At 38.9% G+C, this 15,260-nt stretch overlaps 1 protein-coding gene across 1 annotated transcript in view; it reads right to left on the bottom strand.

Annotated features, from left to right (window-relative positions):
- Positions 1 to 349: 349 nt before the first annotated feature.
- Positions 350 to 15,260, bottom strand: part of SUPT3H (SPT3 homolog, SAGA and STAGA complex component) — a 423,773-nt gene continuing 408,862 nt past the window's right edge. The window contains 1 exon segment of the mRNA XM_036869866.1: positions 350 to 1,699. Coding sequence (XP_036725761.1) covers positions 1,658 to 1,699 — 42 coding nt within the window. The 3' untranslated portion in view covers positions 350 to 1,657.

Genomic DNA, 15,260 nt, shown 5'->3' with positions numbered 1-15,260 from the left:
ACTGTTCAAGATAGACAAACATACGCCAGACCAACAAAAACACAGACCTGTCATATTTCTGAGAGAAATGTACGTTGAGTCTTCCTTCTCTGGGACTATAAGGAGATCAGGTAGAATAAAATGAAGGGAAAAAAAATCTAAACCCTATATTTTCTGCCTTGTGCATACTTTAAAATGTATAATGTGGGAGAGGAGGAATTTTGATGTGAAAAATCGGCTCCTGAAAATTTTATACATCTATAAGCCTGGCATAGAAACCAAATACAATAAATGCTGTCGTTTTAAAAGTTAGGATGTTTACTGCAAGCTTATAATTTTCCATGATTAGGGACGCCAAGAAAAATAAGAATGATGATAAAAAGAAAAGTTTAATCATACATTTCACCAAGCACAGATGGAACATCAAAACCCTTTGGCAATTTTTTGATATTATATATCTGCATTTTTTTGTTCTTGACATGAAGATTTTTTCCAGAAGGACTAACATAGAACAGGTAAGTGATAGTTAACAAATGTGAATAATATGGCACAATCACATTAACCGAGCCTCACTATGATTTGGTCACAGGAGGAAAATCTTTCATGCTTCTCATTTCTGTTTTTATTAATTCTTTACAAAGGTTATCTCAGTGTGTGTAGAAACCACGATAAAAGTAAAATTATACAAAACTCATAAAGAATTAAAGAAACAACTTCCTTCTTTGCAATTTGAGTTCAATCAAGAACTGTATATAACTGCTATATTTTGGTTTGCTTCATTACAGTTCCTCGTTTACTGGAGAAAGTATAGATGCCAGAAGGATAACTCAGCTGCTACCAGCAAGAAACTGCCCAGCCCACATTGCAGTCTAGGTGTTAGTGCTTTGGAGGGAGAAAGCAGATCACTTGGCTCCCCATCCATTGATTCTAACCGCTTTGCTTCTAAATGGGTACAGCGTGTGTGTGAGGGCTGGGCCTGGGGATCGGAGGGACAGGGGAAGGAGAAAAATGAAGATGGGGAAGAGGGTCTACGAGGGGAAAAACACATGATAGGCAGATACTCAGAAAGTTGGGAAGAAGCCATGAAAATGACACATATACTACACGTGGGGTGAAGGGAAGAGAAGATGGGAACAGACAGTTCATCAGGCCAATTAGGTCTTTGATTAGTGTGAGTTTATAAGATGGACATTTGTCTGTAAAATACATGTAGATCTAGACATCAAATGTCAGAAGGTAGAGTTGGTGGGACAGTGCAAGGGGAGGACTGACTGTTCTTTTGTTTCCTTTGTCCGAAACCTGGATTACAAAATGCATCAAATAAAACACAGACTAAACACTGAGAAAAAAAAAGTCACTGCTTTTAAGTTATGTGAGTTGAGAGCAGTAAATCTATTCCAAATTAAAATTTCAAAATTGTGTGATGTGCATTCTTGTCCACCTACACACCATCCCAAACATCCTGCCATTAATTGGCTAAATGGCCCATCCAGTAAACAAGACTAAGTGTTGAGGGGGCTGGAAAAGGGCTGGAGTCAGCCAGTTGATAGTCACAACAAACCAACCCAATTCCCAAGGATGCGGAGAAGGTAAACTTGTATTTTATTTTGCCCAAGGAGGGGAACAGAAATCACCTTAATATAACATTGCCTTTCCTGTTGTCGCACTCACAGTCACATCAGCAGGCCAGAAAAGCCATCCCATTCCTGCGGTAGGCACTCTGTCAAAGCAAAAGAAATCTGCAGTGAATTATCACATCAAGTCAAACCAGGAAAGGAAGCAAAAGAGCAAACAGAACTTTCTTCCTGTTTTGTAGACTCTGCTGGCTACAATCTAATAGGGTGCTTAATCTGAACATTTCTGGTGGCAAAGCTTTAGCAGCCACTCTGTTAAAAAGTCAGTGTGGTTAACAAGTGGTTAGTGATTCTATTTTGGGGGAGTGGGAGATACCTAAAATAAGACATCCCGTTCTGTTAATTGATTGGGCTTGGTTAGGCCAAAGACATGTTGTGTTGAATCTGTTTGTCCTTTATAAACATGTGCTCTCTATTGGACATGCCCAAGAATCACTTCTAACTAAGTCTCTTAATAGTCTGTAAATTACTGACTCATTATATCCTTCCCAGGCCTAATTTACAGTCTCAGCGAAAAGCTATGGGAACAGATACTAACAGAGCCCCCCCCCCACCACCACAAATATGGTGATCTCTAAGGAGTTCTGTACATTATAGACATTACAGAAAACTTGAATCCTACATAATTTTATATACATTCATGTACATATAGATGTATAAATGGATATTCATGATGGGATAAAAATACTCCCATAAAAGAAAAATGGGAAAATAGATACTAATTGCAATAATGCAATATATTCCAGTAAAGAAAGTAAAATGGCGTGATTTCTCACCCCAAGAGATATATTCTGCATTTCAGAGTTGGAAGAGTTGGGCCATACAGGGCCTCTGTGACTCGTCCTGATTCTCACAATGAGACCCAGAGTGAAGCAGAATTAAAATCCGGGATTTAGGAATAAAATACCCCTTTTCACCACCATAGTTTTCATTATTTAAACTAGGAACAGCAACGTTCAGAGAATTCATAACCCTCAATTAAATGGAGTTTTTCTATAATCTGTTTTCAGAAAAATGGAAAAAATGACAAAATCTCATATCAGGGATTTTTTTTTTTTCCTTTAAGCTAGTAACTCTGGGCTGTTCTGGAGTCTGTAAACTTTCGGTCCAATAAATTTACCTTCAGTAGCCATATTATAGGAAATACAGAATAAGCTTTTATGGTTAAGATAATGTTATGAAGGTGCTGAGAGTTTAATTCTAAAAACATGATTATTTTTAATTATACAAAAAAAAAAAAAAAAAGGAAAGTGGACCCAAGGTTTTTAGAAAGACTTCTACCAATATGAGGTGAAACAAAAATGGTTTTCCAGATAACTTTCTGTTAATCATAAAATTCAATTAACTTCAAAACCTTCCCTCCAAATCTCCTGCTTACACAGGATTTACTATGGTTGTCAGGCTTTGGCGCCCTGGCTGAAATTTCATCGGTGGGTTATGCTGTCACACAGTTCACTCCAGATCAGCATATCAAGGATAAGAAAACAGTGGCAGATTCTAAGTTTCCTTTGTCAGGGATCTCTGGGAGCTCCATCCTACCATTGGACTTTTTGTGCCACAGGGCACTTTCAGATTGAAGCAAACATTCTAACAAAGACTAGAAAATTCCAGCTCTAGCTCCTAAGACTGTGCACCAGAGAACAGTGGTTAAGTGAGCTCCTTGGAGAGCCACAAATAAACTGCAGGAACGGATAAGGTGTCTTCCCACAACTACAGGCAGGGGAGCCTCAGGCCTTGAAACAGCCCCTTCCGCCACAGCCGCCTTCGAGAGGCTCACGCCAAAGTAATACTTTCAGCTTCTTAACCTTGATATTTTACAGTTTACAACCACAGTGACAACCTTTAACATAACATAATATTGAAAGCACAGGGATGGTTTACATGGAGATAAATGGACCTGGGAATAAAGCTGGGTTCCTCTTAAAGGTAAACGGTTGAGGTGAGCCTTCCTTGAAAAAGCAGTCTTGGCTCGGGAGAAGACTAAGTCTTGGCTGAGCTCACCTGAGAAATTACCACATTAAATCTTTCCAGGGTGGGCGATATGAAATGGTTCGCTCCAGTACTGAAAAGGTCACTTTTCAAAAATCAAGTCACCTTCACAGATAATTGATTACTATTGTTTGCAAACAAGTAAAAGATGACAGGCTTATTTAATAACATAGACACTCAAGTAGCCAAGTTTTATGAGAAAACGAAAGTTTAGAGCTGACCCAGATTTCTGGAATAAGTTCTTCCTGTTCTAATTCTAAAATAAAGAAGAAACAAACGAGCATGTGTAATTAGTGAAGAGCAATTTCAGCAAACCAATCCCCTAGGGTCCTCCACCCTGAGTCACTGCTTTTTCCTTTTGATGTATAAAGGATGTATGTTGTCTGTCTGTGTAGGGTAATTATGGGAATGTCCCAAATTTGGCATCCATTCCAGAGTGAGCAACTTGAAAGGAAGATGGATGAAGACAACTCATCTTTGTGTCAACTGTGAATTTCTCTCTATTTGTGTTGGGAATGCTGAAACTAAATTTAAACATTGCTTGGTGTGAGGGCCTTCCAGAGGCCACATTCTCATGAAACACTCTGTATCCCACTCACTCTCTACTGTCAGATCCTATGAACGATTCACAGACATCCTTAGTTAGTAAAACCCAGACCTTGACCAGAAAAAGCCAGGACCTCCCCAACTACTGAAAAGTATAAATTAATCAATAACACAGACCTCGCCCCCCGCAAACCAGCTCTTACTGCTATATACCACTTAAGCTTTACTTCTTACTTAATAGAGCTCTGTTCTCAACTACTGTTGGCTCCTGTGTAAACGCACTGAACAGCTCAGATATTTTAGCATCTCCCAAAGTCACCAGCAAAGATGATATATATATATTTTAAAGGACCAATTGTAGTTCTTAGGCTTTTTTTTTTAAATTGAGTATCAAGCTAGCTCCCCATTTTTGACATTCTTTTATTCATTCGGCTCCAAATTATGACCTTTTACTGGAATCTCAATCTACCTGGATAAACAGACATAGATTCTACTTGCTGCACTGGGCACTGGTGGGGAAATGAACTAATTAAGGGTGTACTTTAAAAATATGGCTTAAAAAAAATCGTATGGACGATGAACAAGCTAGAGAAAACATTTAAATCCCAAACTGGTTTACTTCTGCTTTTTTATGGTTCATCATAAATTACACATTTTAATGAATGCCAATTAATATTAAAAAGCAAAAGGTTAATATTTATCTTAAGCAAAAGAAGATAAATATGCTCTAAAACATATCCTGCAGTTTGAATGTGATTGTATGTGTGTGTTATTTATGCCATTAGCCTAATTAGTAAGGCTTTAATTATAGCTAAAACCACGCCCCTCAGTTCAGACCTGTATTTTATTCTTACTACTACATTTCCTGATCAGTTTTGGCATCACTGAGGCGGAGCTGTTGCTGCTCCGCACCCTGTCCCGTGGGGCCAGAGTTACGACTCTGACCCACCATCCCCAGGATGTGCTGTTGCTGCACCCTAAGCCCAAGCCACTACTGTACCCTGTCACCCCACAGCTGGTGCCACTGCTGTATCTCCCCACCCTGGGGCCCAAATCACTGTGGTGAGCCCCAAGGACTCAGACCCTGGGTCCTTGGAAGATAGACACAGGCCTGCACCTCAGACACTGGCACTGCCATCACTGCAAGTGCACCTGTGCCCCAGGACCAAGGTAGTTCCACATGTGCCTGATCCTAGAACACCGGCTCCACTGCCACTGAGTGCCAGCTCACTAAACCTTGTACCAAAATGGATCCCCTTGGCTAGAACTTCCTTTCACAGGCAAAAAAGAAAGACCCCAGCAGCAGCCTCTGCCATCAAGGACCCCAAGAGCCCTAGATATCACTGCCACTTGCAGGACCTCTGCAGTCTGGGCCCCTGCAGTCTTTGCCCAAGTTGACCTCAGCTGATGGAGCTGCACAGAGATTATGCCACTGTGCTTTCCCCAGAATCAGAGCTGCTGAACCCCATCCCGCCAGAGCCCTCACAGACACCTTCAGGTGAAAGTCTTTCCCCTCCAGAGTCAGTCTGAAAAGGCTGGAAGAGTTGACTGCTCCCTCAGATGGGCAAACATCGATGCAAAGCTACTAGAAACGTGGAAAAGCAAGGAAACATATCACCACCAAAGGAACTCAATAATTTTCCAGTAACTGACCATAAAGAAATGGATATCTGTGAGTTACCTGAAAAAGAATTCAAAATAATTATTTTAAGAAAGCACAGTGAGATTAAGAGAACTGATAGACAACTCAATGAACTCAAGAAAACAATGCATGAACAAAATGAGAAATTCAACAAAGAGATAGAAATCATAAAAAAGAACTAAACAAAAATTTTGGAACTAAAATGCAAGAGAGAGCTTCCAAAACAGAATCAAGCAGAAGAAAGAATGTGCAAACTTGAAGACAGATTTCTTGATATTATCCATTAAGAGGAGAAAAGCAATAAGAATGAAAAAAGGGTGAAAGAAGTCTGTGTAAATTAGGGGACACCACTAAGTGAAATAATGCAGTCAGTCCTCTGTATCTATGGATTCCACATCTGCAGATTCAACCAACCAAAAATATCTGGAAAAAAAATTCCAGAAAGTTCCAAAAAGCAAAACTTGAATTTGCTGTGAGCCGGCAACTATTTACATAGCATTTACATTGTATTTACAACTATTTACATAGCATTTACATTGAATTAGTTATTATAAGTAAACTAGAGATGATTTAAAGTATATATGGGAGGATTTACAGAGGTCACATGCAAAAACTATGTCATTTTATATAAGAGACTTGAACATCTGCAAATTTTGGTATCCATGGCGGGTCCTGGAACTAATCCCCCACAGATACTGAGGGATGACTGTATTTGATTTATGGGAGTCCTAGAAGGAGAAGAGAGAGAAAGGGTCAGAAAACTCATGTAAAGAAATAAGTTCTGATATCTGGGGAGAGATATGACCATCCAGAAACATGAAGCTCAGGAATTCCCATATAGATTTAGCCCAAAGAGCTATTCACTGAGACATATTATAGTCAAACTCTTAAAAATCACTGACAAAAAGAGAATTTTGAAAGCAGCAAGAGTTTAAAAAGAGTCATCACATACAAGCAAACCCAGATAAGGTTATCAGCAGATTTCTCAGAAGAAACCTTGTAGGCCAGGAGAGAAAGGGATGATATATTCAAAGTGCTCAAAGAAAAAAACCTGCCAGTCAAGAACACTTTACCCAGGAAAGTAGTTCCCGGGTAGAGATAAAGACTTTTCCAGACAAACAGAAGCTGAGGGAATTTATCACCACTAGACCTGCCTTAGAAGAAATGCTAACGGGAGTTCTTCAAGATGAAACAAAAGGATGCAGCAAAAGCAGTTCTAAGAGGCAAGTTTATAGTGATAAATGCCTACATTAAGAAAAAACGAAGATTTTACGCACCTATGGTCACCTAACCTAAGACAAAGGAGGCAAGAATATACAATGGTGAAAAGACAGTCTCTTCAATAAGTGGTGCTGGGAAAACTGGACAGCTACATGTAAAAGAATGAAATTAGAACACTCCCTAACACCATACACAAAAATAAATTCAAACCAGATTAAAGACCTAATTGTAAGGCTGGACACTATAAAACTCTTAGAGGAAAACATAGGCAGAACACTCTTTGACATAAATCCCAGCAAGATCTTTTTTGATCCACCTCTTAGAGTAATGAAAATAAAAACAAAAATAAACAAATGGGACCTAATTAAACTTAAAAGCTTTTGCACAGCAAAGGAAACCATGAACAAAACAAAAAGACAACCCTCACCTCAGTATGGGAGAAAATATTCGCAAACGAAGCAACTGACAAGGGATTAATTTCCATAATATACAAAACAGCTCATGCAGCTCAATATAAAAAAAACCCCAAACAACCCAATCAAAAAATGGGCGGAAGATCTAAATAGACATTTCTCCAAAGAAGACATGCACATAGCCAAAAAGCACACGAAAAGATGCTCAACATCAATAATTATTAGAGAAATGCAAAATAAAACTACAATGTGGTATCATCTCACACTGGTCAGAATGACCATCACCAAAAAAATCTATAAACAATAAATGCTGGAGAGGGTGTGGAGAAAAGGGAACCCTCCTACACTGTTGGTGGGAATGTAAATTGGTACAGCCACTATGGAGAACAGTATGGAGGCTCCTTAAAAAACTAAAAGTAGAACTACCATATGACCCAGCAATCCTGCTCCTGGGCATACACCTGGAGAAAACCATAATTCAAAAAGATACATACACCCCAGTGTTCATTGCAGCACTATTTACAATAGCCAGGACATGGAAGCAGCCTAAATGTCCATCAACAGAGGAATGGATAAAGAAGATGTGGTACATATATACAATGGAAGATTGCTCAGCCATAAAAAAGAAGAAAATAATGCCATTTGCAGCAACATGGATGGACCTAGCGATTGTATACTGAGTGAAGTAAGTCAGACACAGAAAGACAAATATCATATGATATCACTTATATGTGGAATCTAAAAAAAAAGGGTACAAATGAACTTATTTACAGAACAGTAATAGAGTCATGGATGTAGAAAACAAACTTATGGTTACCAGGGGATAAGCGGAGGGAGGGATAAATTGGGAGACTGGGACTGGCATATACACACATATATACACACTACTACTAAAATAGGTAACTAATAAGAACGTGCTGTATAGCACAGGTAACTCTACTCAATACTACACTGTAATGGCCTATATGGGAAAAGAATCTTAGAAAAAAAAAGAGTGGATATATGTATATGTATAACTGAACCACTGTGCTGTACACCTGAAACTAACACAAAATTGTAAATCAAATATACGCCAATAAAAATTTTTTTAAAAAGGGAAGACTTTAAATAAACCGAACCTTATATATTGTATAACCTTATATATTTCAATTATCCCTCAATAAAGCTGGAAAAAAAGGGGTAAAATTTCATTATAGCAGGCCTCAAATTCACTTACAAATACTTCATTCCTCAAAGGCCTAAGACAAAAGATTTTGGTTCTATTATCTGAATTCCTATAAATTTGCAGAATTGGATTTTAGCAACTCTTTATTTAGAGTTCCAGCTTGGTGCTTGGTGGTGCTTGCTTGCACCGCCACTTGTGCTTGGAGGTGCAAAGGACACAAGGATAAGTAACACAGTCCCTGCAGTCCCTAAAGCTTCCAACTTAATGCTAATGGTTTAACCACCACCAGTAAAATGCATTGAGAGGTCATTTTCAAGGGTGGGAAAGAGAAAAGACAAGGCAGCCTTTTTGTTTTCTCTTTTACTTTTAATCATAATATTTAATTTCAAATAACACTTGAAAGGGCATGAGATTGTATATTTCTTAAAGCAGGGGGGCAAATATTAAAAAATACTACACTTTAAAAAAAATGGTTTATGAAGTACAATACTTTCATCTCCATATCTAATATAGCCTTACCACAACTAGCAAAAAAAAAAAGGTCTTGTTATTCTCCTTTTTAAAGTGACATGTCTAGTGGGTGATGAGTAGATTTAGGATTCAAAACCCAGGGCCGGTATTCTTTTCATTACACAACACCGTCTTACATTAAACAAAAGAAAACAAAAAAACCCCTGAAATCTGGCCTAATTTATTCCATCCAGATTACTATAGATATACATATTCTCCTAGTCCTAATAAACTCAATTCTTGCTAAAGATCACTTAAAGTAAATTAAAATTAACTAGATTAGTCTGGCACAATCCCTCAGAGTGCAAAGATGGGACCTGAATCTAAATCATCTTCAGTTTGGAGGCACTCTCAACTGGCGCTTATTTTCCAGACTAATTTAAAGAACAGTATATAATAAAAAACATTGTGCATCCAAATAACTTGGGGAGCTTTACAAAAATAACAGATACTCTGGCTTCACTTCTTTAAAGTCAATTGGTCTGAGTGGAGTTCGAGTTTGGAATGTTTGAGAAGCAATCCCAGTGACCTGGATGCAGGTGAGGGCTGAGAATGGTGGTGGAATAGGTGAGTACACCATTAACAGGACCCCAAAATGGTTTGGTCAATAAATGGAACCCTCTCAGAGTCAGTCATGATTCTACAGTAAACAATATTTCATAATGGAAATCCTAATCTTAGCATTTAATTTCATACAGAAGAAACAGAAATTAGGTTTTCGGACCATGCCTTCCACGCAGACAGCAGACGGGTTACCTGGTATCTCTCGCACTTCGTACTTGGCGGGTCATCTGTACACTAGTCATTGTTTTTCTCCTTCCCAGATGCTGGGATGCCGCTGTCAGGCAGCACAGTCCTTCAGACCGCCCCACCACGTTTAATTCCACAATGGCAAAGGGATTTGGAAATTAAGCCTACTAAACCAAGTTGAACAAATCTTTTGCTTACATCTAAAATCAAGGAACAGTAAAATTTTGGAATTGGAAAGTATCTTTGTGAACTCCTCTAGCCCAATTCCTAATTTAACAGATGAAAAAACCATTGCCCAGAGAGAAAGAGAGACACATCCATGGGCATGTGGGGAGAACCCAGGATGGTTCTCATTCTGCCCAAAGCTGTGTGTTCAGCTTCTCTGACCTTAATGGGGAAAACAGATGTAGGGGAAAAATTCATTTTTCCAGATAAAGTACCCTTGGGAGCAGAACAAAAGTGAAGAGACTGGGCGAAGGGAGGGACTTCATGACGTCCAAAACAGGACAGCTGAGTAGTTAGAACAAGGCAGCCATCATGAGCTTTTAGTTCTACTTCTGCCTCTTCTGCTACATGATTAGCTCTCCGTTAGAGAATCACCTAATATCCCTGAGTGCCCCAAATTATAATTTTGATAAATGGATGAAATAGCAAAATAATTAAGATAAACTTGGCTGAAAGGTTCTGTGGCAAAAGTATGCACCTTTAGAACCTTCAAGGGAAAGACGTACCATTTGTTCATGCTGAAGTCTTACTAAGGCTGTGCTCAGTGTCTGATTTAGGGCCAAGCAAGTAATGTGGCCTGCCTAGGTCTGTCTGGAGTTGGCGAATTTGGGTTAAATCCAGTAGAAGAAGGACAAGGAAAAGATTTGGAGCATACATTCACCCTGTCCCAAACTACCGTTAACTCCCAATTAACTAAGTGTAGGGTAGACTCTCTGCATTTTGGATGATTTGTGGGCCACAGGAGCCGCCCTGGTTACCAAGGGCCTGGTGGTTTCCCAAAAGCTCTTTTCCACTCCACAAGGATGAAGAGGGCACAGAGGGCAGAGGTTCTACAGCTACTGGCTTGGCTTTGCTGGAAGGAAAAGGTGAGGGAGGTTGGAGAGTAACTGAAAGCAACAGTCTTTCCCTAGTCCTTACTAATTAAGTTAGCCTAAGTGTTCTATTTATTGGAACACTTGGTTGGCTGGGGTTGGGAAGGTATGTACATCTCTGCATTTCACGTATAAATGCTGTTCCACACGACAGCTGAATTAGCCCTCCTCTCTGCCCCAACTCACTCCCAAGTTACTGTGAAACCAGTTGTGCTTTTATCTGGCCTTTTTCTACCTCTCTTCTAGTAGCAACATCAGAGACTATACCAAGTTGCCTCAAATTCCACTGCTCCTGTTAAGCACAAATTCAGCCCTGCCCTCCGTGGGGTCACTGGATTCAGAGTCCAAGCCCTCTCTCGGCTCCTCCATTTGCTGAAGGAGGTGACAGTGCCCTGAGAGACATACTGTTTTGCTTTAATACTATAAATCTTTGGACCTCTGGAGCTTCATATCAAAGCTACGTAATAGCTTTTGAAAAGATAAAATATGCCCCCCTTTTCTTGCTGCCCTTGTGTCTGCGTGTGGGCAAGAGATTTAATTACAATGAATAAAACCGAATGGTGGTCTGAGACTCTTAAAATCAAAGTGGGGATCATGGCTGAAATTCATTAGCAAACATAAATACAAATAGGCACATCTTGTTTGTACCAATGCCATGTGACTTTCCCCTTTTTGATAATTTCATTCTAACGCTGATATTTCAGAGAATCTAAATTGAACCATATGATGTATAGCATTGTAACATGCAAAGCTCTTCATTAAACATTTTCCTTTTTTGTGTACTTCCCCATGTTATAAATATCCAGTGAAAATCATGGAGGGCAGTTTGTCAGACAGCAGAGCCTTGATTTAAGACAGTGGAGGGAGCCCTGCCCTCTAAATAAGAGGTCTTCTCTGGCTGGCAGAATAGGAAAAAGACATAGCATTAACTCCCATTCTATTCCAAGTAACTGGAGCCTATAAATCTTGAGGAACGTGTCATTTTATGCATGTTTTTCTCTAAGTCTATATCATATTCTTCTTATAAGTTATTTCAGGATTCTGAATATAAACATCTCTAAATTAAAATTTAATTATTAAAAATTACCATTTCTAGTTGCCCAAGTCATTGCAATCAAATTATATGAGAGATGTGTTAACTTCTTGTTGTTGCTGAGAAAAATAATTATGTGGTTGATACAAATAGCATTGCATTTTAGAGAAAAGTTTTTTGTGAATGTCGTTTTTAGCAACTTTACATGAGTCTAACTAAAAGTGTGCCATTTCTATGTTTAAACTATTCTTTCCATGATATTGTATGCACTTAAATACATCTACGGTAATAATAATTTAATGGCAATAATATTAAACTTTTCTTCAGCTACCTATACTGTAAACAAAACACAGATGTCCGAATTGTTCCAAGCTGCAAACACATATATGTATAAACAGTGCCAAACTGGCAGGAGTTAGTAATCAAAATCTCCATTTCTGGGGGGGCAGTTTAGTATAACAACAGTTAATTCTCATTTTTCTTGTTTGACCCAAAGCTCTCCAGAAGGCAGGAAGTTGCTATTTTATTTATCTCTGTATGTCCAGGGTGCAACCCAATGTACGGCACATAAGTAGGTGCTCAATAAACAATCATCGAATGAATGAATGCATTTGACTTGCAAGTACCTTAGTTTCCTCCGGACAACGAGAAATGCTAACATGTGTTCACCATGACAGCAGGAGCTGGGGTATTCTCAGCTCTGAAAAATTAGGTTTAGACCACACACTTATCATTTCACCAGATAACCGTCAGCAGCAATTGTTAAGAAAAATAAATTAGTGACCTTAATAATTCAATCATAAGCAATGCAACAAAGCAAAGGGTTACTCTGATGTTAGTTCACAGCTCCCAGTGGGAGCATTTCTGGGCTTCTCATTACTGTTTTCTGCCAGGAGTAAAAACTTCTGTATCTATGGAGCCAACTGAATTGTTTGCCAGAAAAAAAAAATCCAAGTCATCTAAAACAACACTGTTAAATTGTTTTGTGGCATCTAAACATTTTAAGTTCCAATATTCTGTTACTGAAAAGTTTATAGTAGTATAAAATAATTTTTTAACAATCGTGGTTGGGTGGCAGTGTTGCTCAATTGTATTTCCTATTTTCAAAGTTGTCAACAATGATACAATAAAAATTAAAAGAAAATACTGCCTCAATGGCCTTTGCCACGTCAAAAAATACAACATGAGGAATAAGAACACGAATAGCAACAGCTGTTTACCCATGGTCAAGACACCAATTTAGAAGAGTAAATAAATTATAATTAAGATATTCAAGAATTTTTGGAAGACAGTGAATAATAAAATTATGACACAGAACTATCAGGACACAGTAGTTAATATCAATCACTGAGGTAGCCACCTGAGAAGGTATATTTCTGTATGAAGCTACTGTCATTCATTCATTCATTCATTTATTTAATAATATAGGCTGTGAGGTGCAGTGGTGATCACAGCAGTGATCACAGAAGTGGTTCCTACCCTTCATATGTTGAACAGTCTAGTGGGGGGAGACATATCGAATGAGAAATGACAAAAGTAATGGGAATTACAAAGTGAGAATACAGTGTAATGGGACCATATAAGAGGATAGTAGAGGTGGGTGGTGGTGATCAAGGAGGCTTCTTGAAGGAAAAGACACTCAGCTGAGGCCTGAGTTGGGGATGGGAGGGGAATGCGTAGCAGGACAGAAAAATGTTCTAGGTAAGATCCAGAGGAGAGAGAGCCTGACTTATCTTATTCCCAAATGCCAGTCTACAGGCTATGCTTGTCACAATAAATATTAAATCCAAGACACCAACCCACACCACCTACCACTGAAGGGTTTATCAAAATTCAGGCAAGAAATGCTCATGTTATATAAACATTCAACCAATTCTTTTGAATCATTACTTTAGAGCCTGATATAAACTCCTTATATTAAATTAGAATAACTGGAGGACTTCTCGTTTCTGAGGTAGCACGGAAGAGGCTTGGAAGGTGCCACTCTGTCCTAACAACAAGTAAAAGTTGAACAAACAGAAAAATCAACAATTCTTCTTACATCCAAAGGAGAAGTGAAGTGACAGGGAAAGCCAATGCCCTTAAAATCAGAGAGACAGACAGGCAAATACAGAGAGTCACAACTTAATGGAGCACAAATCTATAAGCAAAAACCTCTGTGGGGACCAGTGCTGGGGTAGAGAAAACTGAACTGTAACTGACAAACTGCTAGGTGTGTAGTGTGGACAAACCTGGGAGATAAAACTCCAGGGGGGACTCAATCATGGGGGATGGGGAAGGGGACCACACTCTTCTGAGTTTTACCTCCTGGAGCTCTACCAGGTTCTCAAAGTGAGTATCACAGAAAACTCTCCTCATGCTTCAGGCAGGGAGAGGGGTCAAAGGCATTTTGAAATACACCAAAGCATACTGTTCTTCTTAACAAGGTCTACCTACAGGAGGAACTATTTAACCAGAGCTTAACCTGCAGAGGTTTTATAAGAGCCTAACTGACCTGGGAAAAGGCAAATACCCAACTTCAGTCCACTGGAGCCACCTTGACTAATAGGTTGGTGGGTGGGACACTAAGAAGCACTTGTGAAGGTCACAGTTCAGAGGCACAGGCTCACTAAAAGACTAAGACCTAATCATAGCTGTATAGAATGCGCCCCCTCCTCCCACATCTTACCACCATATTAATAAAGACCTATTTATAGTTGTTCCTTTTACCCAGTATATCAGGTCTGGGTATTAAGACAAAATTACAAGGTATATTATAAGGCAAAAAACAGTTTGAAAAGACACAGCAAGCATCAGAACCAGACCCATTTATGACAGGTATGTTGGAATTAATAGACTGGGAATTTATAACAACTATGATTAGGATGCTAAAGGCTCTAATGGATACAGTAGACAGCATGCAAGAACAGATGGGCAATGTAAGCAAACAGATGGAAATTTTAAGAAAAAATCAAAAAGAAACGCTAGAGATAAAAAACCACTGTAACAGAAGTAAAGAATGCCTCTGATGGGTTTGTTAGTAGACTGGATATGACTGAGGAAATAAACTCTGAGCTTGAGGATACTGCACTAGAAACCTCCAAAACTGAAGAGCAAAGAGTAAAAAGACTGGAAAAAAAGAACAGAATATCCAAGAACTGTTCTCTAGGAACCTCCAAAACTGAAAAGCAAAGAGTGAAAAAACCAGAAAAGATGGAATAAAATATCCAAAAACTGTGAGAGAGCTACAAATAGTATAACATATGTATAATGGGAATACCAGAAGAAAAAGAGAAAGGAAC

The sequence above is a fragment of the Balaenoptera musculus genome, chromosome 11 (genome assembly GCF_009873245.2).
Source record: "Balaenoptera musculus isolate JJ_BM4_2016_0621 chromosome 11, mBalMus1.pri.v3, whole genome shotgun sequence".
In the NCBI taxonomy this organism is placed as follows: domain Eukaryota; kingdom Metazoa; phylum Chordata; class Mammalia; order Artiodactyla; family Balaenopteridae; genus Balaenoptera; species Balaenoptera musculus.
This window is presented reverse-complemented; position numbering and strand designations above follow the sequence as displayed.